This window comes from Cebus imitator, unplaced genomic scaffold, assembly GCF_001604975.1.
Source record: "Cebus imitator isolate Cc_AM_T3 unplaced genomic scaffold, Cebus_imitator-1.0 Scaffold136, whole genome shotgun sequence".
Lineage (NCBI taxonomy): Eukaryota > Metazoa > Chordata > Mammalia > Primates > Cebidae > Cebus > Cebus imitator.
In genome coordinates this window covers 2,439,757-2,459,931 of record NW_016107451.1, presented here as the reverse complement: position 1 = coordinate 2,459,931, position 20,175 = coordinate 2,439,757, and the positions used below count along the sequence as shown (strand labels likewise).

Below are 20,175 nucleotides of genomic sequence, written 5' to 3'. Positions count from 1 at the left end.
TACTAGAGAAACCCAAAAGGTGTTATTAGAGGAAAAGGCTCATGGAAAGTGTCCTGGAAGGGGTAACATGGGAGCAGTGTCTTCTAGCTCTGAGTGATAAAGCCCAGCTCAGGAAAAATAGAAATGAGTGACAACTTTTTATTTTTATTCAAAATGAAAATAGATTAATTCCTGTGAAAAACATTATAACCAGATTACCCACTTTATTGATAGGAAAATATTTCATTAAGATGCTGGCCTGGCACAGTGGCTCACGCCTGTAATCCCAGCACTTTGGGAAGACAAGGCGGGCAGATCACCTGAGGTCAGGAGTTCAAGACCAGCCTGGCCGACATGGTGAAACGCTTTCTCTACTAAAAATACAAAAATCAGCTGGGCGTGGTGGCGTGCACCTGTAATCCCAGCTACTCGAAAGGCTGAGACAGGGAGAATTGCTTCAACCCGGGAGGCAGAGGTTGCAGTGAGCCAAGACATGCCGTTGCACTCCAGCCAGGGTGACAGAGTAAAACTCTGTCTCAAAAAAAAAAAAAAAAAAAAGCAGCAGCAGCTTAGCACTGGTTTTCACCTGCTCAAATGTTACCATCTGGCACATTTGTAATGCTGGCAGGTAGGCAGGTCACACAGGGCCTACTGACCAGGGTTTTCATCACAGTCAGAGAGGATTTAAAAGATTAGTGTAGGCAGGTGGGCCAATGCGAGCAAAGGTGGCTGGGGAAACTGCATGGGCAGTGATAGGAGGGAGAATAACATCTATTCTACGAGTAAAGTAGGGGAAGGCAAGAAAAGAAACCAAGAGGCCCTCTGGCCTGATCACAGAGGGCCTTAAGTCCACACTCAAGCCTTTGTTTGGCTTTGTCCTGAGAACAGCAGGGAGCCATTGAGAGTCATTGAGCAAGAGAGGGTTCATTGTCACTTTGGTGGCTAGTGTCAGGGAAGTGGGGATTGCTCCATCCCTGGCCAACCTTTAAGCCCCAGCCACCTCTGTCCCTGAGGTTCAAGACTCCGATGTCATAACCAGTCCTTAAGCTGTTGGGCATGGAGGTAGCAGGGAGTGTCCAAACACCAGAACTCAGAGGGAGAAGTGGTCCCTACTACTTTCTGTCCCCAGCTCTCCAGTCCCAGGCTGAATGTAATTGTCCTCGATGAAGCCGTCATCATCCTCATCTTCGGCCACCTGTGGGCAGACCCTCCTTCCTGTCTCGGGCAGTGGGCGGTGCCGGTAGCTGGCATGGTATCGGCGGCAGACGTGGCATTTGGCAGCAAGTGCAATGAGGAGAGAGAGGACCACAGCCCCCAGCACAACCCCTACCAGCACAGGCCATGCTAGAGCCCCAGTGCCTGGGCCAGGGGCCACAGCGGATGCTGTGGGGAGCTCCGAGGGCCCCACACGTGCTGCAGGGAAAGGGACAGCATTATAGGTGGGCCCCAGAGGGGGCTCCCTGGAGAAACCAAGAGGAGTGCAGGTAGGGTCCTTCCCCCAACCCCAGCAGCTAAGGGGAAGCCCCCCACTCCCATCATCCTCCCACTGTCACTCACTTTTGTTTGTCTCATTCATGGAGGGGCCTGATGACACCAGTGAGTCTCAGCCTCCGCCAGAAAAAGCCCTGGGTCTGAGGAGGCCCCGAGAAGCCAGGAAACCCCAGGGCACAAGTCCTGGAAAATAACATAGGTCTGGGTGTCAGGGACAGTCACAGGGTGCACCTTCCAGGTCATACAGCCATGGTGGCACTGCACAAACTCCGAGGCCTGGACACCTGACCACAACAGCTGTCCACGGAAGAGAAACAAGCTGAGCCTACAGAAACTGGCTATTTGTAAGGGACCGTCACAGGGTTTGGCTCTAGAAGCTGCTAAAAAAAATTAATTGTAGAACTTACTGAGCATTCCTTACAATTCGGGCACCAGGCATCACGCTCACGACACCCAGTAAGATGGGTATATACATTATCCCCACTTTGTAGATGAGGGCTCTGAAGCTAAGAAAGGTGAACTGACTCAACCAGAGCGTCCAGGTTCGAACCCAGAGCCCAGTCTGTTGCACAGCTTGGTAAGCTGAGGAGGAGAGACGGGGCAGAGGTGGGTCCTGGCTCCCAAGGGTCAGAAAACAGTAGTTGCTTGGAGCTACCCAGCCAAAGCGGAGACCACACATGGGGAGGATGATGCAAGTCCCTACCAAGGACAAGGGCCCTGGACACAGCCAGAGCAGCCCTGGCCCTCTCCCTCTAAGTTGAAAGCCGCTGCTGCCCACCTCTACCTTCAGCCCTTCAAGCAAACCCCTGTCCATTAACCTCTACTCACAGGAGGCCCATATTCTGCCCCCAGAGGGAGGCTTAAACCAGGGAGTATCCAAACGAGGATCACCTGAATCAGGAAATTATCACCCAGGGCTGGGGCACCTAGAGGAGGAACACCTGAATTAAGGGTGTAGCTGGAGGAAGGTCATCTAGGCTTGGAAAACCTGGAGGAGGAGCATGAAAGTTAGAGAAGTACCTGGAGGAGGAACGCTAGGGCTGGAGAGTGTCTGCAGGTGGAGCCCCTGAACCAGGGAGGCCTTGGAGGCAGGGTAGCCAGGCTAGGGAAATACTTAGGAGAGAAGTTGAGGGGAGTACCCTGGTATATTCTTTGATACAAGTGCCTTCAAAATGCCCCCCTACCTCCTCACGCCCAACCTGGCATCAAGCCCCATCAGCTCTTCCTCTAAGCATTTCTGGAATGACAGTACCCTCCTCTCCACCCCACTGCCACAGCTGAGTCCAAGCCATCTTCCTCTTGTACCCTGACCATAATCTCCTAACTGGTCTCCCCACCTCTGGTCTCTTCCCCAGGGTGATGGGCCTACAACCCAAATCTGACCCCATCACTAGCCTGCTTAAAATCCCTTCAAAAGCTTCCTGTGCCCCATGGTGCCTTGCCATCCAGCATGCGGCCCTCAAGCCAAACCCTTCTTCCTCCTCTTCTCCCCAGTTCCCTCCCCAGCACTTCAGACAGACACACACAGGCCCCCCTCCCACTCACCCACCCTCCTGCTCCCTGGCCACGCCCTCCTCAGCTTTGGGGGCCCGTTTGTCAAGGCCAAATCAGACCATACGTGCCTGTGAGGTTGTCCCTGAATCTACCCTGGGTGACCTGTCATCATCCTGCCCAGTCAACCACCAGTCAGAACCAGTCATTGCTAGGTGGGCAGCTCCCTGGGGGTTGAGGGGCAAGGGCTGGCTGAGGGATCTGTACCCGGGCTGGTGCTGCAGGGAGCTGGGCACTCAGCCGCTCAGTGCAGTGCTTGTGAAATCGATGAGGGGAGCGGAAGAGATGTCCTGGGAAGGAGAGGTCAGCTGCTCATTCATTCCTCAGCCTGCGGTGGGCCTCATCCTAGCACTTGGTCTGAAAAACGTGAGAACGTGCTATACTGGGATTAACTGAATTCAATCTGACGTTTCTAAGGTTGTACTCCTATTCCTTGCCTCCCTATCCTGTCCCTGTGAATTCCCAAGAAGACGCGCACAGACTAACTTTCCAAGAGCACGTAGACACTGTACAACAGGCCTCTGAACTCACAGCCCACACTGACCTGCCCATCACACACACACACACACACACAACCCCTCCCCCAAGGTCACACTTTCCTCCACCAGTAAACACACCCTCTGATATGCACAGACACCTACCCCCACTCCGTTGTGTAGCTTCTTTCCTGCTGCCAGGAGCCCCTGGGGATCTGTGCAGGGCCTGGGTACCCCCCTCCCCAGCCCCCCGAGCCTTCTCCTCGGTTCCCACCTTCAAGAACTGTGCACAGTCCGCGGAATAAGCTTCCGGCTGGGGCCGGCAGAACCTGGACAGGTGGGCGGGCCAAGGGCAAACGACTCACCTGCAGAAGCAGCGAGGGCGGGGCTGCGGCTGCAGGTCGGGCAGAGGGCGGGCTACAGGCAGCGCCTCCAGTGGGGAGGGTTCATTTTACATCTCCCCAAGCTTTTGCCAAGAACTTTATGGGTATATGCCTCACTCTCCCCCCTTAACACTGGGGGTTTGTACAGCTGGGACCCAGAGAAGGGTCCAGCGGGCCCTAGAGGGGCAGACACCTCAGCAGGCAGGTGCTCAGGCTGATAAACAAGTGAACTTCCGGTGGCTGGTACAAAGTCCAGAGTTGAGGAGGGAGCTTTGCAGGCCTGTAAGGGTGGTGGGCTGGAACCAGGGCGGGTGGGGACGGCATTCGTCCCAGGCAAAGCCAGAAAGTCCAAGAACACTCCAAACTTGCCTGTCAAATGTGTAAGTGTGTAGGGAGTGAGGGGTGGATGTGGATGGGGGCTCAGCCTTCACCTGGATCTCAGGATCCTGTGACCCCACCAGCCAGGCTCTGAACCTCTCCCAGGTGCTCTCTGATTCCCTTTTGCCCTACTCCTCGTCTCTGGGCCTGGTCCCCCTTGTTCTTTGAGTTCCAGTTCAAGAGTTACCTTCCCTGAGCCCTCCCTCTACCCTGCAAGCCCCCACTCTCCACGCCCAGATCACCCACTATCGCAGCATTTCTCATTATCTTGTGATTCTTCGCTCTCCCGGGGTCAGAGGGGCAGGCTTGGGCAGCCTGTGGGCTCCCGGCACAGTGCTAACCCAGGGCAGCCTCCCCGTAACTACCCAAGGGAGGAAGGACAGCATGCGCCAAGGTCTGGAGGCCCCGAATTCACAAGGACAGAAAGGGCACAGTGGGAGCAAGGGCTGCAGAGAGGCCAGGCATGGTGGCTCATGCCTGTAATCCCAGCACTTTGGGAGGTCGGAGCGGGTCGATTGCTTGAGCCCATGAGTCAGAGACTAGCCTGGGCAACATAGGGAAACCCCATCTCTACTAGAAACACAAAAATTAGCTGCATGTGGTAATGTTCACCTGTAGTCCTAGTTACTGGGTGAGCTGAGGTGGGAGGATTGCCTGAACCCAGGACTTTTAGGCTGCAGTGAACCATGATTGTGCCACTACACTTCAGCCTGGGCAACAGAGGAAGACCCTGTCTCAAAAAAATAAAGCGGGGGCTACAGAGTGGGGTTGCAAACAAGGCCTGGTAGGACTGTGGCTGGAAGGTGGGGGCCAGTTCACGCTTGGCCTTGAAGATCTTAGGATGAAATCTGAACGCTCAGGGCCATCCCTTCCCACCTTTCCTGCCTCCTCTGTGGCAGCTACACCAAACTATTTTCTTTTTATTCCGTTTTGTTTTTTTTTTTTTTTTTTTTTTTTTGAGACAGAGTCGCTCTGTCACCCAGGCTGGAATGCAGTGGCGTGATCTCAGCTCACTGCCACCTCTGCCTCCCGGGTTCAAGCTTGGGATTACAGGCACGTACCAACATGACCAGCTATTTTCGTATTTTTAGTAGAGATGGGTTTTCGCCATGTTGACCAGGCTGGTCTCAAACTCTTGACCTCAAGTGATCTGCCCACCTCAGCCTCCCAAAGTGCTGGGATTACAGGCATGAGCCACCATGCCTGGACACCAAACTATTTTCTATTCCCAGAACCCACCATGCTCCCTCATCTCCCTGGCTCTGCAGGCTCTGCTCCCTTTTCCTGGGACTCCTGCCTTTGCCACTCTCCCCTGTGCCCCTGCAGATGTGGCCTTTCTCCCCTGTATCCCTGAACACATAGGAATGTGATTTTCTCTTTAGTTTCCCCTGCCAGCCTATAAACTCTGGGGGAGGGCTCTGCATCTGTCTTATTTCCATCATATCCTCATATCTAAAATGGCAACAATACACACTTCTGAAATGAATTTGAGGAAAAGGAGGATTATCCTGGATGGGGCAACGAGGCACCAAGGAGGGCTTAGGGTTTTACTTTATTTTTGAAGCAAGGAAATCATGAAATTCCACTGATATTAAAAACCTACCTTGTCCTAGACACTGTGCCAGGTTTTGTTAAATTGAGGTATTCATATTCCATAACCTAATTCACAGTCCATAAAATTCCCCATGTTAGCCATTTTCGGGTACACGATTCAGTAGTGTTTAGTACATTCATAATGTCATGCAACCATCACTCTAATTCTAAAACGTTTTCATCACCCCAAAGGGATACTCCTGACCAATTAAGCAGTATATTCTCCGTGACCCTTTCGACCATTAATTTGTTTTCAGTCTATGGATTTGCCTGTCCTGGATATTTCATATAAATGGAATCATATTTGTGCCAGCTTTTTAATGAATGATTTCACTTCATCCTTGTAACCATGCTATGAGATAGATGTTAACTGTCCCTTTAACAGCAAAGGAAGACGAGGCTGTGAGAAGGTTAACTGGCATGAAGCCCTGCAGAGGAAAACAAGCAGAGGGTCTGCACGTCCATCATTCAGGAGTTTATTCAATAAATATTTTTTGAATGGCCACCAGAGTCACAGCCAGCCCACATGTCACACATTGCAAAATGGCAGATGCCAACCTGCTGGATGGCCCCACATCGTGGGAACAGAGGGCAGACTGGGTATCAGCACCCGCGGCTCCTCGGCCGGAAGCTCTAATGCAGTGAACAACCTTTACAACCTTCTGTGGCAGCCCTGACCACCATGAGGTAGGCTCTGTGCTAGCTGCTGGGACAGTTTGTGCCACCATAAAGCTTCCATTCTGGTGGATAGGATGAGCAATACACAAAGAAATAAATAAGATTATTTCAGATAACACTGAGTGTTGGGAGGAAAACGGCTTCATGATAGCCTCATGTGAGTGTAAGAGGCGGCTGCTACTTTAGATAGAAGAGGGGACTCACTGAAGAGGGCAAATTTGAGCTGAGATTGGCTAAGAGGGAGACAGTGACTGTGCCAGTATCTGCGAGCAGAGCATTCCAGGCAAAGGAAACCGCCAGCACAAATGCTGAGATGCAGGAGCACGGCTGGCTTGTTCAGCCACAGCAAGGTGGGCGCCGAACAGAGTACAGAAAGAGGGGGGCAGATCCGAGGGGCTACACTAGGGGCATGTCCAGAGCTATTCCTGAGGGGACTCCTGGGATCTCTCTGGGAGATGGGAAGCTGATGGAGGTTGGAGCAGAGGGCTGCTCTTTGCATTGTAAAGGAACCGGTCTGTCTTCTGCATGAAGTACGGACCAGGGGAGGCCGGGGTAGAAGCAGAGGGCAGGTTGGGAGGCTGCTGCAATCACCTAGGGGAAAGGACATGTGGCAGCAGGGAAGTCCAGTGGAGGTGGGGACAAGTGCTCAGACTCCAGATAGATTTTGAAGGTGAAGTTGACACAATTGGCTGATTAATTGTGGGCCTTTAGAAAAAGAAAGGATTCAAGAGTAACTCCAAAGTTTGTTTTTCTTTCTTTTTTTTTTTCTTTGAGATGGAGTCTCACTCTTTCTCCAGGCTGGAGTGCAGTAGAGCAATCTCGGCTTACCACAACCTCTGCCTGCCGGGTTCAAGTGATTCTCCTGCCTCAGCCTCCCGAGTAGCTGGGACTACAGGTGCACACCATCATACGCAGCTAATATTCGTATTTTTGGTAGAAACGAGGTTTCGCCATGTTGGCCAGGATGGTCTCGGTATCTTGACCTCGTGATCCACCTGCCTCGGCCTCCCAAAGTGCTGGGATTACGGACGTGAGCCACAGCACCCGGCCAACTCCAAAGCTGTGGCCTGAGCAACTTGAAGACTGGAGCTGTCATTTAATGAAGTGGGAGGAGTCTAAAAGGGCAGCTTTGGAAGGGAAACTAGGACCTCGGTTTTGGACGTGTTACAGGATGCCTGTGAGCTATCCTGTAGCATCCTAAGTACAGTGTAGCATCAAGTGGCTTGGATGCAACCGGCGGTGGAGACTAGAAACACACCCTTAGGAGCCAACAAAATGTGATGATTTTCAAAACCAGGCATCTGGATGAGATCCCCAAGGATAAGTGTAGAGAGAGAAGAGCCGTAGATGTGCCAGGAGCAGAGGTCAGGGTGGGGAGGAAAAGCAAGAAAGGAGAACAGGGAGGGCCCACGTGGGAGGAAGCAAGTACAGGAGGGTCCTGGCCGGGGAAGAAAGCGTTTCAAGGGCAACGGCTTAGCTAGCTTGGTTAGTCAAATGCTGCAGGTAAGTTTGTGAAGATAAGGAATGAAAACTGACCTTTGACGTTGGCAAAGTGGGGATCACTGGTGACCTTGACAAGAGTATGGTTTTTTGTTTTGTTTTGTTTTGGCGTGGTTTGGTTTTTTTGAGATGGAGTCTTGCTCTGTAGCCCAGGCTGGAGTGCAGTGGTGTAATCTCAGCTCACTGAAACCTCTGCCTCCTGGGTTCAAGCGATTCTCCTGTCTCAGTCTCCCAAGTAGCTGGGAGTAGGCCCCGCTGGCACTAGGTCTGTAATGGGAGCCTTAGGAAGCTTTCCCCTGATGGCTTCCATTTATCCAGAGATACAAGAAGCAGTGTCCTCAGCTGAGTGAAGAGCAGGAAGGGGGTGCTGAGACCGAAGAAGAAAAGAGAAGGTATGAATTCACCACCCCAGAGCATGGCAAAGAGAAGGGACCCAAACCGTGTAATGGGCTTGCCAGACAGCCTCAGGCCCCCTTTAAGGTAGATAGGCAAGGTCAGTGAGGGTGTCTGAGAGTTTTCCTTTTCTAGTCCCTCCACGCGCAGGTGGGGAGACGATGGAGAGATGGGTTTCACCAGGATTGGGGATTTGCTGGGCAAATGTGATAAAGCAAGAGCAGGGCGGGCAAGGGAGCTGAGCTGCAGGCTAGGGAGTGGTTGTAACGATGGACCACAGTATCTGGAGAGGGTAAAGGGGCAAGTGGGGACAGAAGGGTCTGGGGAACCCAAAAAGGTGGTAGGATCAATGGATTTTAGGATGGATTGCTGGTGTACTAAAGAGTGAGTAGAAAAAAATGGATAAACAGGAGGTAGCAGGCAGATGGCAGCAGACAGAAACTGAACTTATACAAGGGATGCAGGGTTTTTTTGTTTTTTGTTTTGTTTTGTTTTTTGTTTTTGTTGTTGTTGTTGTTGTTTTGAGACAGTGTCTCATTCTGTCACCCAGGCTGGAGTGCAGTGGCATGATCTCAGCTCACTGCAACCTCTGCCTCCCTGGTTCAAGTGATTCTCCTGTCTCAGCCTCCCAAGTAGCTGGGACTACAGGCATGAGCCACCACGCCCAGGTAATTTTTATATATATATATATTTTTTTGAGACGGAGTTTCACTCTTGTTACCCAGGCTGGAGTGCAATAGCGCGATCTTGGCTCACCGCAACCTCCACCTCCCGGGTTCAGGCAATTCTCCTGCCTCAGCCTCCTTAGTAGCTGGGATTACAGGCACGTGCCACCATGCCCAGCTAATTTTTTGTATTTTTTTAGTAGAGACGGGGTTTCACCATATTGACCAGGATGGTCTCGATCTCTTGACCTCGTGATCCACCCGCCTCGGCCTCCCAAAGTGCTGGGATTACAGGCTTGAGCCACCGCGCCCGGCCTAATTTTTATATTTTTAGTAGAGGTGAGGTTTCACCATGTTGGCCAGGATGGTCTCAATATCCTGACCTCGTGATCTGTCCGCCTCAGCCTCCCAAAGTGCTGGGATTACAGGTGTGAGCCACTGTGCCCGGCCTACAGGTGTTTTGTTTTGTTTTGTTTTGTTTTTTAGAGACGGGGTCTCACTTTGTCCCAGGCTAGAGTGTGGTGGTGCAGTCATAGCTTACTGAAGCAACTGTCTCCTGGGCTCAAGCAATCCTCTTAGGTAGCTGTAACTACAGGCATGTGCCACCACACCTAGCTAATTATTATTATTTATTTTTTTTGAGACAGGGTCTCCCTTTGTTGCCCAGGATGATCTCAAACTCCTGGCCTCAAGCAATCCTCTCACCTCAGCCCCCCAAAGTGCTGAGATTACAGGTATGAGTCACCACGCTGGATGCAGTTGTTGACAGAGACAAGTCCTAGGATATGAACCATGGAGTGGCCCCAAGGTGCCGTCTACAGACTAGTGGCGATTTCGCTCTTATCCAAAGCACACGATTGGCTCAACCTTCTAAATCAGAGATCTAAAGATAACATTCAAAAAACTCTATGATCAGTGGCAGAGCTAGGATCCAAACTCAGGCTTCCGACTTTCGGTCCAGCACCTTTTCAGTTGCAAAGCAACTACGTTCCTCTGCTCCTATGAGTAAAACTCACAAACCAGGTGTTGGACTCCTCATAGTCTTTGGACTGACAGATCGCAATCACCTCCTTTAAAAAATGTGATTATATTTCCTAAGAAAACTCAGGGTGCTGCCACCAGAAGATCAGGGAATGGGTGCTGAGCAAGCAAAAAAACCCCGAGGTGCCCTAACCCCTACCCACATCTGTTCCCTTCTCCATCAGACACAAGCCCTCCCTGCAGCAGACAGGACTTCTAACCTGAGGGCCTTAGCCTTGGGGTAGCTGCAGAGCCTTTTTGAGAAGCCAATGAATGCAGGAAAACACATGTGTGCAACCAGTCACAGATATGCTCACAGGCCCGATGCTAATAAGATGCTCCATAAAAACTTGTTAGATGAATGGATGGTTAGAATTCCAGGCAACTCACTTACTTACTCCCAATTAAGAAATGGTGTTATGGGCTGGGTACGATGAGGCATGCCTATAATCCCAGCACTTTGGGAGGCCGAGGCGAGCAGATTGCTTGGGCTCAGGAGCTGGACAACATGACAAAACCTCATATCTACAAAAATTAAAAATTGGCCGGGTGTGGTGGCTCATTCCTGTAATCCCACCACTCTGGGAGGCCAAGGCAGGTGAATCACGAGGTAAGGAGATTGAGACCATCCTGGCCAACATGGTGAAACCTCGTCTCTACTAAAAATACAGAAATTAGCTGGGCATGGCAGTGAATGCCTATAATCCCAGCTACTCGGGAGGCTGAGGCAGGAGAATCACTTGTACCTGGGAGGCAGGGATTGCAGTGAGCTGAGATTGTGCTACTGCACTCCAGCCTGGTGACAGAGCTAGACTCCGTCTCAAAAAAAAAAAAAAAAAAAAATAGCCAGGCATGGTGGTGTGCACCAGTAGCCCCAGCTATTAAGGGGGCTGAAGTAGGAGGATTGCTTGAGCCTGGGAGGTTGAGGCTACTGTGAGCTGTGATTGAAGCAATGCACTCCAGACTGGACTAAGACCCTGTCTCAAAAAAAAAAAAAAAAGAACTGATGTTAACACTTTCTACTCTGTGTGTAGGGACCTCTGTTCTGTTGTAAGCAGATGCCCCTTTTGAATCGTCAGAGGACAACTTGCTTGTGTTTGTAAGCCTCTGGAGGAAGGCTGTCCATTTCCCAGGCTTCTGGCCTCTTCCAGCCTCTCAAAGAGGAATCAGCACCTCCTTGGGATTTAGGACTGTCCTTAGGGACACCATATTCTTCCTCCTTCATTCAAGCTCCGCCTTCCCAGAAGACCGCCTTCCCAGAAGACCACCTTTCCCTATTCCTAGTCTGCCCTTCCTAACCTCCTAGACACACCCTGGTGTTTGAAGCATCCCTGCAGTCCCACTGATGACTGGGCTTGAAGCTTGGTGAAAACGAGCCCTCTGACCCAGTTATCCCTGAAAAGTCACAGTTCCCTGATGTAAGTTCAAAGGGTCGATCCTCAGTGGAGCTTCCCAGGAGACCTCACACTAGGGAATGTTTCACAATCACAACTTCTAGGGTTTCCTCACTTCTTCAGGGGAGACCAGCCTATCCAGGGCCATGTAGTCCATGAAGCCCTTAGGGGTAGAGCTCACCAAGCCTCATGCATCACCAACCACACCACCCTGAAACTCCAGTACAATTACCTCATGGAGTTGCCGTGTCAAATCCAACATCAGCATTCATGGGACAGTTTCTTCCTAAGCCACAAACTCCACCTCATCACATCTGACCTAGGAAGATAATTAGACATCACACATGCACAGTGAAACAATGGCAGTCTATGAACCCCTTGGTTATTATCTCTGGGGTAGCTGGGTCTTGCAAGAACAGAGCTCAGCAGGCCTGCCAGGGACTACCACACCCTCTCCTGAGGATGTCATGTCCATGCAGCTGGTGAGAGGCCACAGACCCACTGGACAGAGCTGCCCCACCACATTGCCCCTCCCAGCCCTGCTTCCCTGGGCCCCAGCAATACCAACAGTCATCTCTGCCACATTCTTGTTTTCTCATGGGTGCCCTGTTAGAAAGGGGAAAGGAGGGCCGGGCATGGTAGCTCACACCTATAATCCAAGCACTTTGGAGGCCAAGGCGGGCGGATCACCTGAGGTCGGGAGTTCAAGACCAGCCTGACCAACATGGTGAAACCTCGTCTTAAAAAAAGAAAAAAATTTAAATTTAAATTTAAAAAACATTTTTTTAATTTAAAAAAAAAAGAAAGGGTAAAGGAGGAAAGCTGGTGCCCACCTGAGCCCCCAGGGGTATTGGAGCAGTTCCCATAGAGAAATCCTCTGGGGGTAGGCACCACTTCAGCCAGCGGGAGAGGTCTCTCCCCCCGGAGCAGGAAGCCCATGCCGGCGTGCTGGTGCAATAGCACACTCTGACTCCTGGGTAGGAACAAGTGTCCCTCCCTTAGGATGGGGGCAAGGGTGGAGCTGGCAAAGCACCAATATGCCTTCAGGGAGAAAGGGCTAGGGGAAAGAGGAGTTGGGAAGCAGCCTTCAAGCCCTTCCTCGTCATCCCTGTGTCACCACGAAATAAATTATGCATCATGAGCACTAATGGACTTATGTTGTCTCTACCTCTTATCCTCAAAGTAAGACTGAAACCAGGGGTGGCAGCACACACCTGTAGTCCCAGCTACTCGGGAAGCTGAGAGGGGAGGGTTGCTTGAGCCCAGGAGTTCGAGGCTGCAGTGAGCTATGATCGTGCCACTGCACTCCAGCCTGGGCAATAGAGCGAGACTCTATCTCTAAAGTAATAGTAATAATAAATAGGCCGGGCGCAGTGGTTCACGCCTGTAATCCCAGCACTTTGGGAGGCCGAGGCGGGTGGATCACGAGGTCAAGAGATCGAGACCATCCTGGTCAACGTGGTGAAACCCCGTCTCTACTAAAAATACAAAAAATTAGCTGGGCATGGTGGTGCGTGCTTGTAATCCCAGCTACTCAGGCGGCTGAGGCAGGAGAATTGCCTGAACCCAGGAGGCGGAGATCATGCCATTGCACTCCAGCCTGGGTAACATGAGTGAAACTCCGTCTCAAAAAAAAAAAAAAATAGTAATAATAAATAAATAAAGATTGAACAACAAGAAAGCAACCCCCACGTGGGGCTCCTGCAAAGAATGCATGGCTGTGGCCCATGGCAGCTTTCCCTCATAGAATGTGTTTTGTATGCTAAGTAGGCTGCTGTTGTTTGAGGCAGAAGGACAATGAGTCACTTGTGTCGTGTGCTATTGGGTGTGCTATTCTTCTAGGATTTCGGAGTGACCTGGGGTGAAGCAAGGACCTGGTGAAATTTAAAGGCAAGACATCCTTAAAATTCATGCCTGCCCATCTCTCCTGGTCGCTGGGTACAAAAGGGTTGGTTTTCTTAAATCATTTTTAAGAGTTTGAGGGGGGACATGCAGATGATAGCAGCCTCCCTGAGTGTACTGGCAGAGATTGTTAGCCTTCCAGTCTAGGTAGAAGGCCTTGGGCATAGTTAAGCTCTCTGGCTGTGGATCAAACTGTCTAGGGTCAAAGCTGAACGCCACCACTTAACTAACCTGAGGATGCATCGGTTCCCTCATCTGCAAAATGGGGACAATTATAATGACACTCATCTCAAAAAGCTGAGAGTCCACGGGGTGTAGCCAACACCTTTTCCTGGCACCTGTAAACGTGCAGCAACTGTTAGCCATTGTAATTGAGGTTTTTTGGTGTTCTAGCATAAGACTCTGCATTGCTGTGTAAACTTCATTCTGACCAGGTGGGTAAAAGTTTGTTGTGCTTTACGACGTATGGTCTGAGTTTCTAACTGCCTGAACCCTGTGTGAGGGTTGATCTCAGTTTCTGACCTCATAGGACTCCTCGGGGCCAAATGGCCTTTGTCAAGCAGTTTGTATAAAGCCTTTCAAAGCCTTGTTGAATTAACTGGGGCTTCCTTTAAATAAGGGCTTGTTTTTAGAAGCTTTCTTTTTCCAACAAGGAAAAGAACACAATGGATTCCAAGTAATCTGCAGTCCTCATCACAGCTTGTCACAAACACCTGGCACGTCTTTTCTGACCAGAGTGAAAACACACACACACACACACACACACACACACACACACACACACACACACATGCTAGCTTCAGGGACAGCCTCAGCCTGATGCTCCAAAGGCATTTACTGCGAACTTCTTCTCACTACAGAGTTATTTCCTGGAAGAACAACAAAAATTGTTTTTGAATTGACAATATGGCTTCAGTTGCTGCTGAAATTAAGTGAAAGTACCATTGTTACTATTAACCTAAACAAAATCCTTTTTTTTTTTTTTTTAGATGGAGTCTCCTCTGTTGCCAGGTGCCAGGCTGGAGTGCAGTGGCACAATCTCGGCTCACTGCAACCCCTGCCTCCTGGGTTCAAGCAATTCTCTTGCCTCAGCCTCCCAAGTAGCTGGGACTACAGGCTTGTGCCACCACACCCAGCTAATTTTTGCATTTTAGTAGAGACAGGTTTCACCATGCTGGCCAGGATGGTCTCAATCTCTTGATCTTGTGATCCGCCCGCCTCAGCCTCCCAAAGTGCTGGGATTACAGGCGTGAGCCACCACACCCAGCCAACCTAAACAAAATCTTAAAAGAATTACTTTGTCTTTTTTTTGGACAACAAATAATAGATCTTTTTCCTTTCTTTGCTGATCAGCATGAAGAATGGTTTACCAGTAAAGTCAGTTTTGTTCCTAAATGGGGTTAAGGGTTACTTATTTCAACCAAAAGAAAACTTTATAATTTGGCCAGGTGCAGTGGCTCACGCCTGTAATCCCAGCACTTTGGGAGGCCGAGGCGTGTAGATCACAGGTCAAGAGATCAGGACCATCCTGGCCAACATGGAGAAACCCGTCTTTACCTAAGATACAAAAATTAGCTGGGCTTGGTAGTGCACGCCTGTAGTCCCAGCTACTCAGGAGACTACGGCAAGAGAATTGTTGAACCTGGGAGGCGGAGGTTGCAGTGAGCTGAGATCGTGCCACTGCACGCCAGCCTGGACAACACACAGTGAGACTCCATCTCAAAAAAAAAAAAAAAAAGGCGGGGAGAGAGAGAAAACTTTACAACTTGTTTGGGCAACATTCACTTGGTTCTTTGAAAAGCAACTGTGACAAACGTGGAGAGAGTTAAGGCATTTATGGCATATACAAAGATGCCAGCATTTGGAGTTGCACATAACAAAGAAATATCTTAAATACTTTTCAAAATATTCTAGGAGTCAAGACACAAGGCCATGCTTTAGGAGAACACAGAAATGTAATTTGGGAGGAAAACTGGAACTACCCCTTCCCTTTAAAATCACTGAGCAAAACAAAGCAGCATTCTACTTCACATACTGACTTTACATACTTTATGTATAATAGTTTGACTTTAAGAAGCAAAGATGGGACTCTCACTGTTTATTTATTTATTTAATTTTTGAGACAAAGGCTCGCTCTGTCACCCAGGCTGGAGCGCAGTGGCACAAGCTCAGCTCACTGGAACCTCTGCCTCACGGGTTCAATCAATTCTCATGCCTCAGCCTCCCAAGTAGCTGGGACTACAGGCATGTGCCACCATGCCCAGCTAATCTTTTTGTATTTTTAGTAGAAATGCGGTTTCACCATGTTGGCCAGGGTGGCCTTGAGCTCCTGGCCTCAGGCGATCTGCCTGCCTTGGCCTCCCAAAGTGCTGGGATTACAGGCATGAGCCACCACGCCCAGCCTCTCACTGTTTATTTTGAAAAATAATTGCACAGTCACCCGTGTAACCTACCCCAGTTTGGCAAGCTTAATTGGGAGAGGTCTCCGTTACTTAGAAGAGCACCAATTTGACACTTTAATTCAGATAGCCCTGACTTCATTTTTGGGGAGCAACTTAGAGAAGTTCATTCTTCTCCACCCACCCCCCACTCATCCTGTTGATCCAGTCACAAATTTCACAAGCCTTTTTGTGCATAATTTGCACAACAATTACACCCAAATGGATCTCAACTGAGCCATAATTTCTGCAAGAAGACTGTGCAGTTTATCTATAGAGAAAGTTAAATCAAATTCATAGACATTTTTAAGTGTCTGTCAAATGTTTCCACATGTATTTACATGTGGTCTAAAACCCTAAGGGCATTGTGAGAAGCCACACAAAAGACCCAAATGAATGTTGTAAGGGGTATAAATCAGTTTGTTGTCTGAGCCACCCATTAAGGGAAATGAGCGGAACTTGGAGAGTCAGGCTTTCCTGTCCCTCTGGATCACGAGGGTCACTTGGGAAACAGTGAGTCCAACCCATTGGGGTGGCCACGTGGGATAAGACTTTACTTTCCTAACATAAAAGACAAAAGTCAAAAAAATAACTGGTTTCGGAATGAGCACTCCCTCCAAAGTGGAACTTAATACCACAGCAGACATTCACCCTGTGCAGATACAGGTTGAGCGCCCCAAGCCAAAAATCTGAAATCTGAAATGCTCCCAAATTTGAACCTTTTTGAGCACTATGTGATGCCACAAGTGGGAAATCCACACCCGACCTCATGTGGTGGGTCATCTATATCATATAAAATACTGTTTAAAATTACCTTCAGGCTATGTGTATAAGGTATGCGGGAAACATAAATGAATTTCATGTTTAGACTTGGGTCTTATCCCCAAGATACTTCATTATGTATATGCAAATATTCCAAAAGTCAGAAAAATCTGAAATCTGGACACTTCTTGTCCCTAGTATTTTGAATAAGGGATACTCAACCTGTACAAGCAGTATGAATGTGTATTCCTATATTTTTTTCTTTCTTAGGCAAAAGCTAACATACAATGTCTACTTCTGTACCTTGTTTTTATCACTTACTAATTAGTATGTCTTGGAGAGCTTTTAAAAACCAGTACATAGACTTTGAAAGTTTCTTCAACTAATTTCACACCTGTTATATTTTACTGTATAGCTACATCAAAATTGATTTAACCATTTCCCCGCTGACTGACACATGAATTGTTCCTAATCCTGTGCCATTACATATAATGCTACAATGGATAACCATGACATTTTGTACCGTGGGAGTATATCTGCAGGATAAATTCCCAAGAATGCAATTGTGAGTCAAGGATAAATGTGTTTCTGAATTTGACAGATATTCCCAAGCTGCCCTCCATCAGAGTTACAGCAACATAGAGCATGCCTATTTCCCCACAACCTTGCCAAGACAGTGTGTTACAAAATTCCCAATGTGTTATAAAACCAACAGGTGAGAATGGTAACGAGGACAAGTTTTTTAATTTTAATTTTTGAGATAAAATAAAAATCAAGCTGTGAGCTCTGTCGCCCAGGCTGGAGTGCAGTGACGTGATCTCAGCTCACTGCAACCTCCACCTCCCAGATTAAAGAGATTCTCCCTCCCAGGTTCAAGAGACTCTCCTGCCTCAGCCTCCCAAGTAGCTAAGATTTACAGGCATGTGCCGTCACACTTGGCTAATTTTTGTATTTTTGTTAGAGATGGGGTTTCATCATGTTAGCCAGGCTGGTCTCGAACTCTTGGCCTCAAATGATCTGCCTGCCTCGGCCTCCCAAAGAGCTTGGGATTACAGGCGTGAGCCACTGCGTCCAGCTATTAAAAATAAATTACCTTGAGTTTAACTCAATCATTATCAGTTGAGTTTGTTTTGGGTTTGGAGGTTAACCCTCCAATGTGTAGAACTTCATATTTGCATTATTTTTGGCCTGTAACTTTCCAGTGACTGAGACTTCAAGATGTGCATTATAGCTTAAATCTTCTTATACATCTGCAACAGCATATGTATACACAACCCACTCAAAATTTGTGCAGTAATATTTCATTTGGGACACATTGTTTGTAAACTAATGCTATTTAAATTATTTGCAATGTAATCTCAACACATGTAAAAACACTTTACACTTGTAGGATATTGTTTTATAACACAAATTCTTGTGTACAAACTCCATTAACATTTTATTTATATACAGATCATTATTACCAGTTTTTGTTTCCCAGTTGAGAGTGGGGAGGGCATGGCCGGGCGCGGTGGCTCACGCCTGTAGTCCTAGGACTTTGGGAGGCCGAGGTGGGTGGATCAACTGAGGTCAGGAGTTCAAGACCAGCCTGGCCATCATGGTGAAACCCCATCTTAAAAAAAAAAAAAGAGAGAGAGAGTGGGGAGGGCAGATGGGCTCCGAGTCTTTGCATTTGCCAGCATCCCGCAGTCTCAAATTTTTCCATTCAAAGCAAATACCTGTCACTTTCAAGAAGAATGAATGCTGCCTAAGTGCTCTCCATACATTTGCAAAATGACATCAGGCCCCCCAGGTCTTCCAAGAACCAAAGAAAAAGTTCCACAAAAGTGAATCCTGCCATACAAACAGTCCCAGCACGTTCCAGCTCCTTTTTCGTTCCAGATTTAAAGGTCTGACACCAAGATGAGCTGAAGTCTAAGGCATTGACCACTGCCCCTGCTCCTACTCCCATCCCACCCAAAGCCTTGTCCAGAGAAAGCTCTTCCCAGCCTCAGGCCCAGCCATGGGATTCTCTGTGGGCCACAAATCAGTGGGGAGGTCTTTCCTGATCCTCTTTTATTCTACTCCAGGAGTCAAAGCCTCTCCTGGGACTTTTCAGGGAGCTTCAGAAGAGCCCTGGGCCTACACCAGCTCAACCAAGCTGCAGGGACCCAGCCTCCTCAGAAAGGTGAACGTGAGCCCAGTGCATCTAGAGGAGAATGAAGCCTTCACCCAGAACAGACTCTGGGAAGATGTTCCAGGCCCAGGGGAGGGTTTGGACTTCTAGACCTAAGTCACCTAAGCTGACACCAGGTCTCATCCATCCCAACCATTCCATTCTGGGTCAGAGGGGCCATAGATTTAACCAGCGAGCCTGCCCATCTGATGACCCCTCCCTCTGCTCCCTGGAAGGGCCTCCTTGTGGGCATTCTGTACCTACGGTCTTGTTCTCTTCTGGGAACTGCCAGTGGTGGCAAGAGGTGGAACAATGGGTGCCAGGGCAGGGAGAGGTGAGTCTAGAAGGGAAGCAGAGGCAAGATCCATGGGGCTTTAGAGGCTTTGCCAAGGCAGCAGGACTGCTCCCAGGTTGTTGTCAGCCGTCAAGAGTGAGTGCACCTCCCTGGGCAGACTTCTGCTGCCCCAGTGCCCAGGGATAGACATGGGTTTGCTGCAAAATGAATGACACCTGGCCGACACTAAGCTGAAGCTTTCTTTCTTTTTTTTTTTTTTTTTTTTTTTTTTTTTTGTTTTTTTTTTTTTTTTTTTTTTTTTTTTGAGACGGAGTTTTGCTCTTGTTACCCAGGCTGGAGTGCAATGGCGCGATCTCGGCTCACCGCAACCTCCTCCTCCTGGGTTCAGGCAATTCTCCTGCCTCAGCCTCCTGAGTAGCTGGGATTACAGGCACGCGCCACCATGCCCAGCTAATTTTTTTTTTGTAGTTTTAGTAGAGACGGGGTTTCACCATGTTGACCAGGATGGTCTTGATCTCTTGACCTCGTGATCCACCCACCTTGGCCTCCCAAAGTGCTGGGATTACAGGCTTGAGCCACCGCGCCCGGCCCAAGCTGAAGCTTTCATTAGCAGCTTACGCTGAGGACTAGCCACACAACTGACATTCCCTGTGTGTTTCCCTGGGTCTGCCTAATGTGTGCCCTGTGGAGTGATCAGCACCAAGAAAGCAGCAAGAAGTTCAAGTCCCAGCCTTGCCATGGCCTCAGGGTGCCCTCAAGCACAGCAGGCCTCAGTCTTCCCATTTGTAAAATGAGAGAGGTACACAAGATAGACTCGAAGCCTCTTTGCTGCCGGAGCCCGGTGTTCCTTTGAGTGTCTGTGTTCTCAGGCCCACAAAGGTCCTTTGTGTTTCGTAGGTGAACTGCTGTCTAGGAAACCCATTTAACTGTCTGTGTCCTGGGGCACATACATAAGGACTCACGTGGGCCCTATTTGTGTTTGTGCTGGGGGGAGGGGAGACCCTAGAACAATGTTCCCCACCCCACTCCCCTCCTCAATAGGCGGAAGCCACTGGCTTCCTCCTTTTCCTGCCTCCTGCCTCCTGTGTGCCAGCAAGACTGAGGATTGGAGGGAGACAGGAG

General features: G+C 49.2%; 1 protein-coding gene across 2 annotated transcripts; it reads right to left on the bottom strand.

The window, feature by feature from the left end:
- Nucleotides 1-554: 554 nt before the first annotated feature.
- On the bottom strand, nt 555-3,836 carry CUNH1orf210 (chromosome unknown C1orf210 homolog). Of its 2 annotated transcripts, none has more exons than XM_017541739.2 (3): nt 3,663-3,836; nt 1,537-1,653; nt 555-1,392 (listed from the first exon to the last, which is right to left on the bottom strand). In XM_017541739.2, the coding sequence occupies exons 2-3, from the start codon at nt 1,553-1,555 to the stop codon at nt 1,070-1,072; spliced, it is 342 nt and encodes a 113-aa protein (XP_017397228.1). In that variant the 5' UTR covers nt 1,556-1,653; nt 3,663-3,836; the 3' UTR covers nt 555-1,069. The 2 variants fall into 2 exon arrangements, with proteins under 2 accessions (XP_017397228.1, XP_017397229.1); XM_017541740.2 differs by having other exon boundaries at nt 3,772-3,831.
- Nucleotides 3,837-20,175: the final 16,339 nt, after the last annotated feature.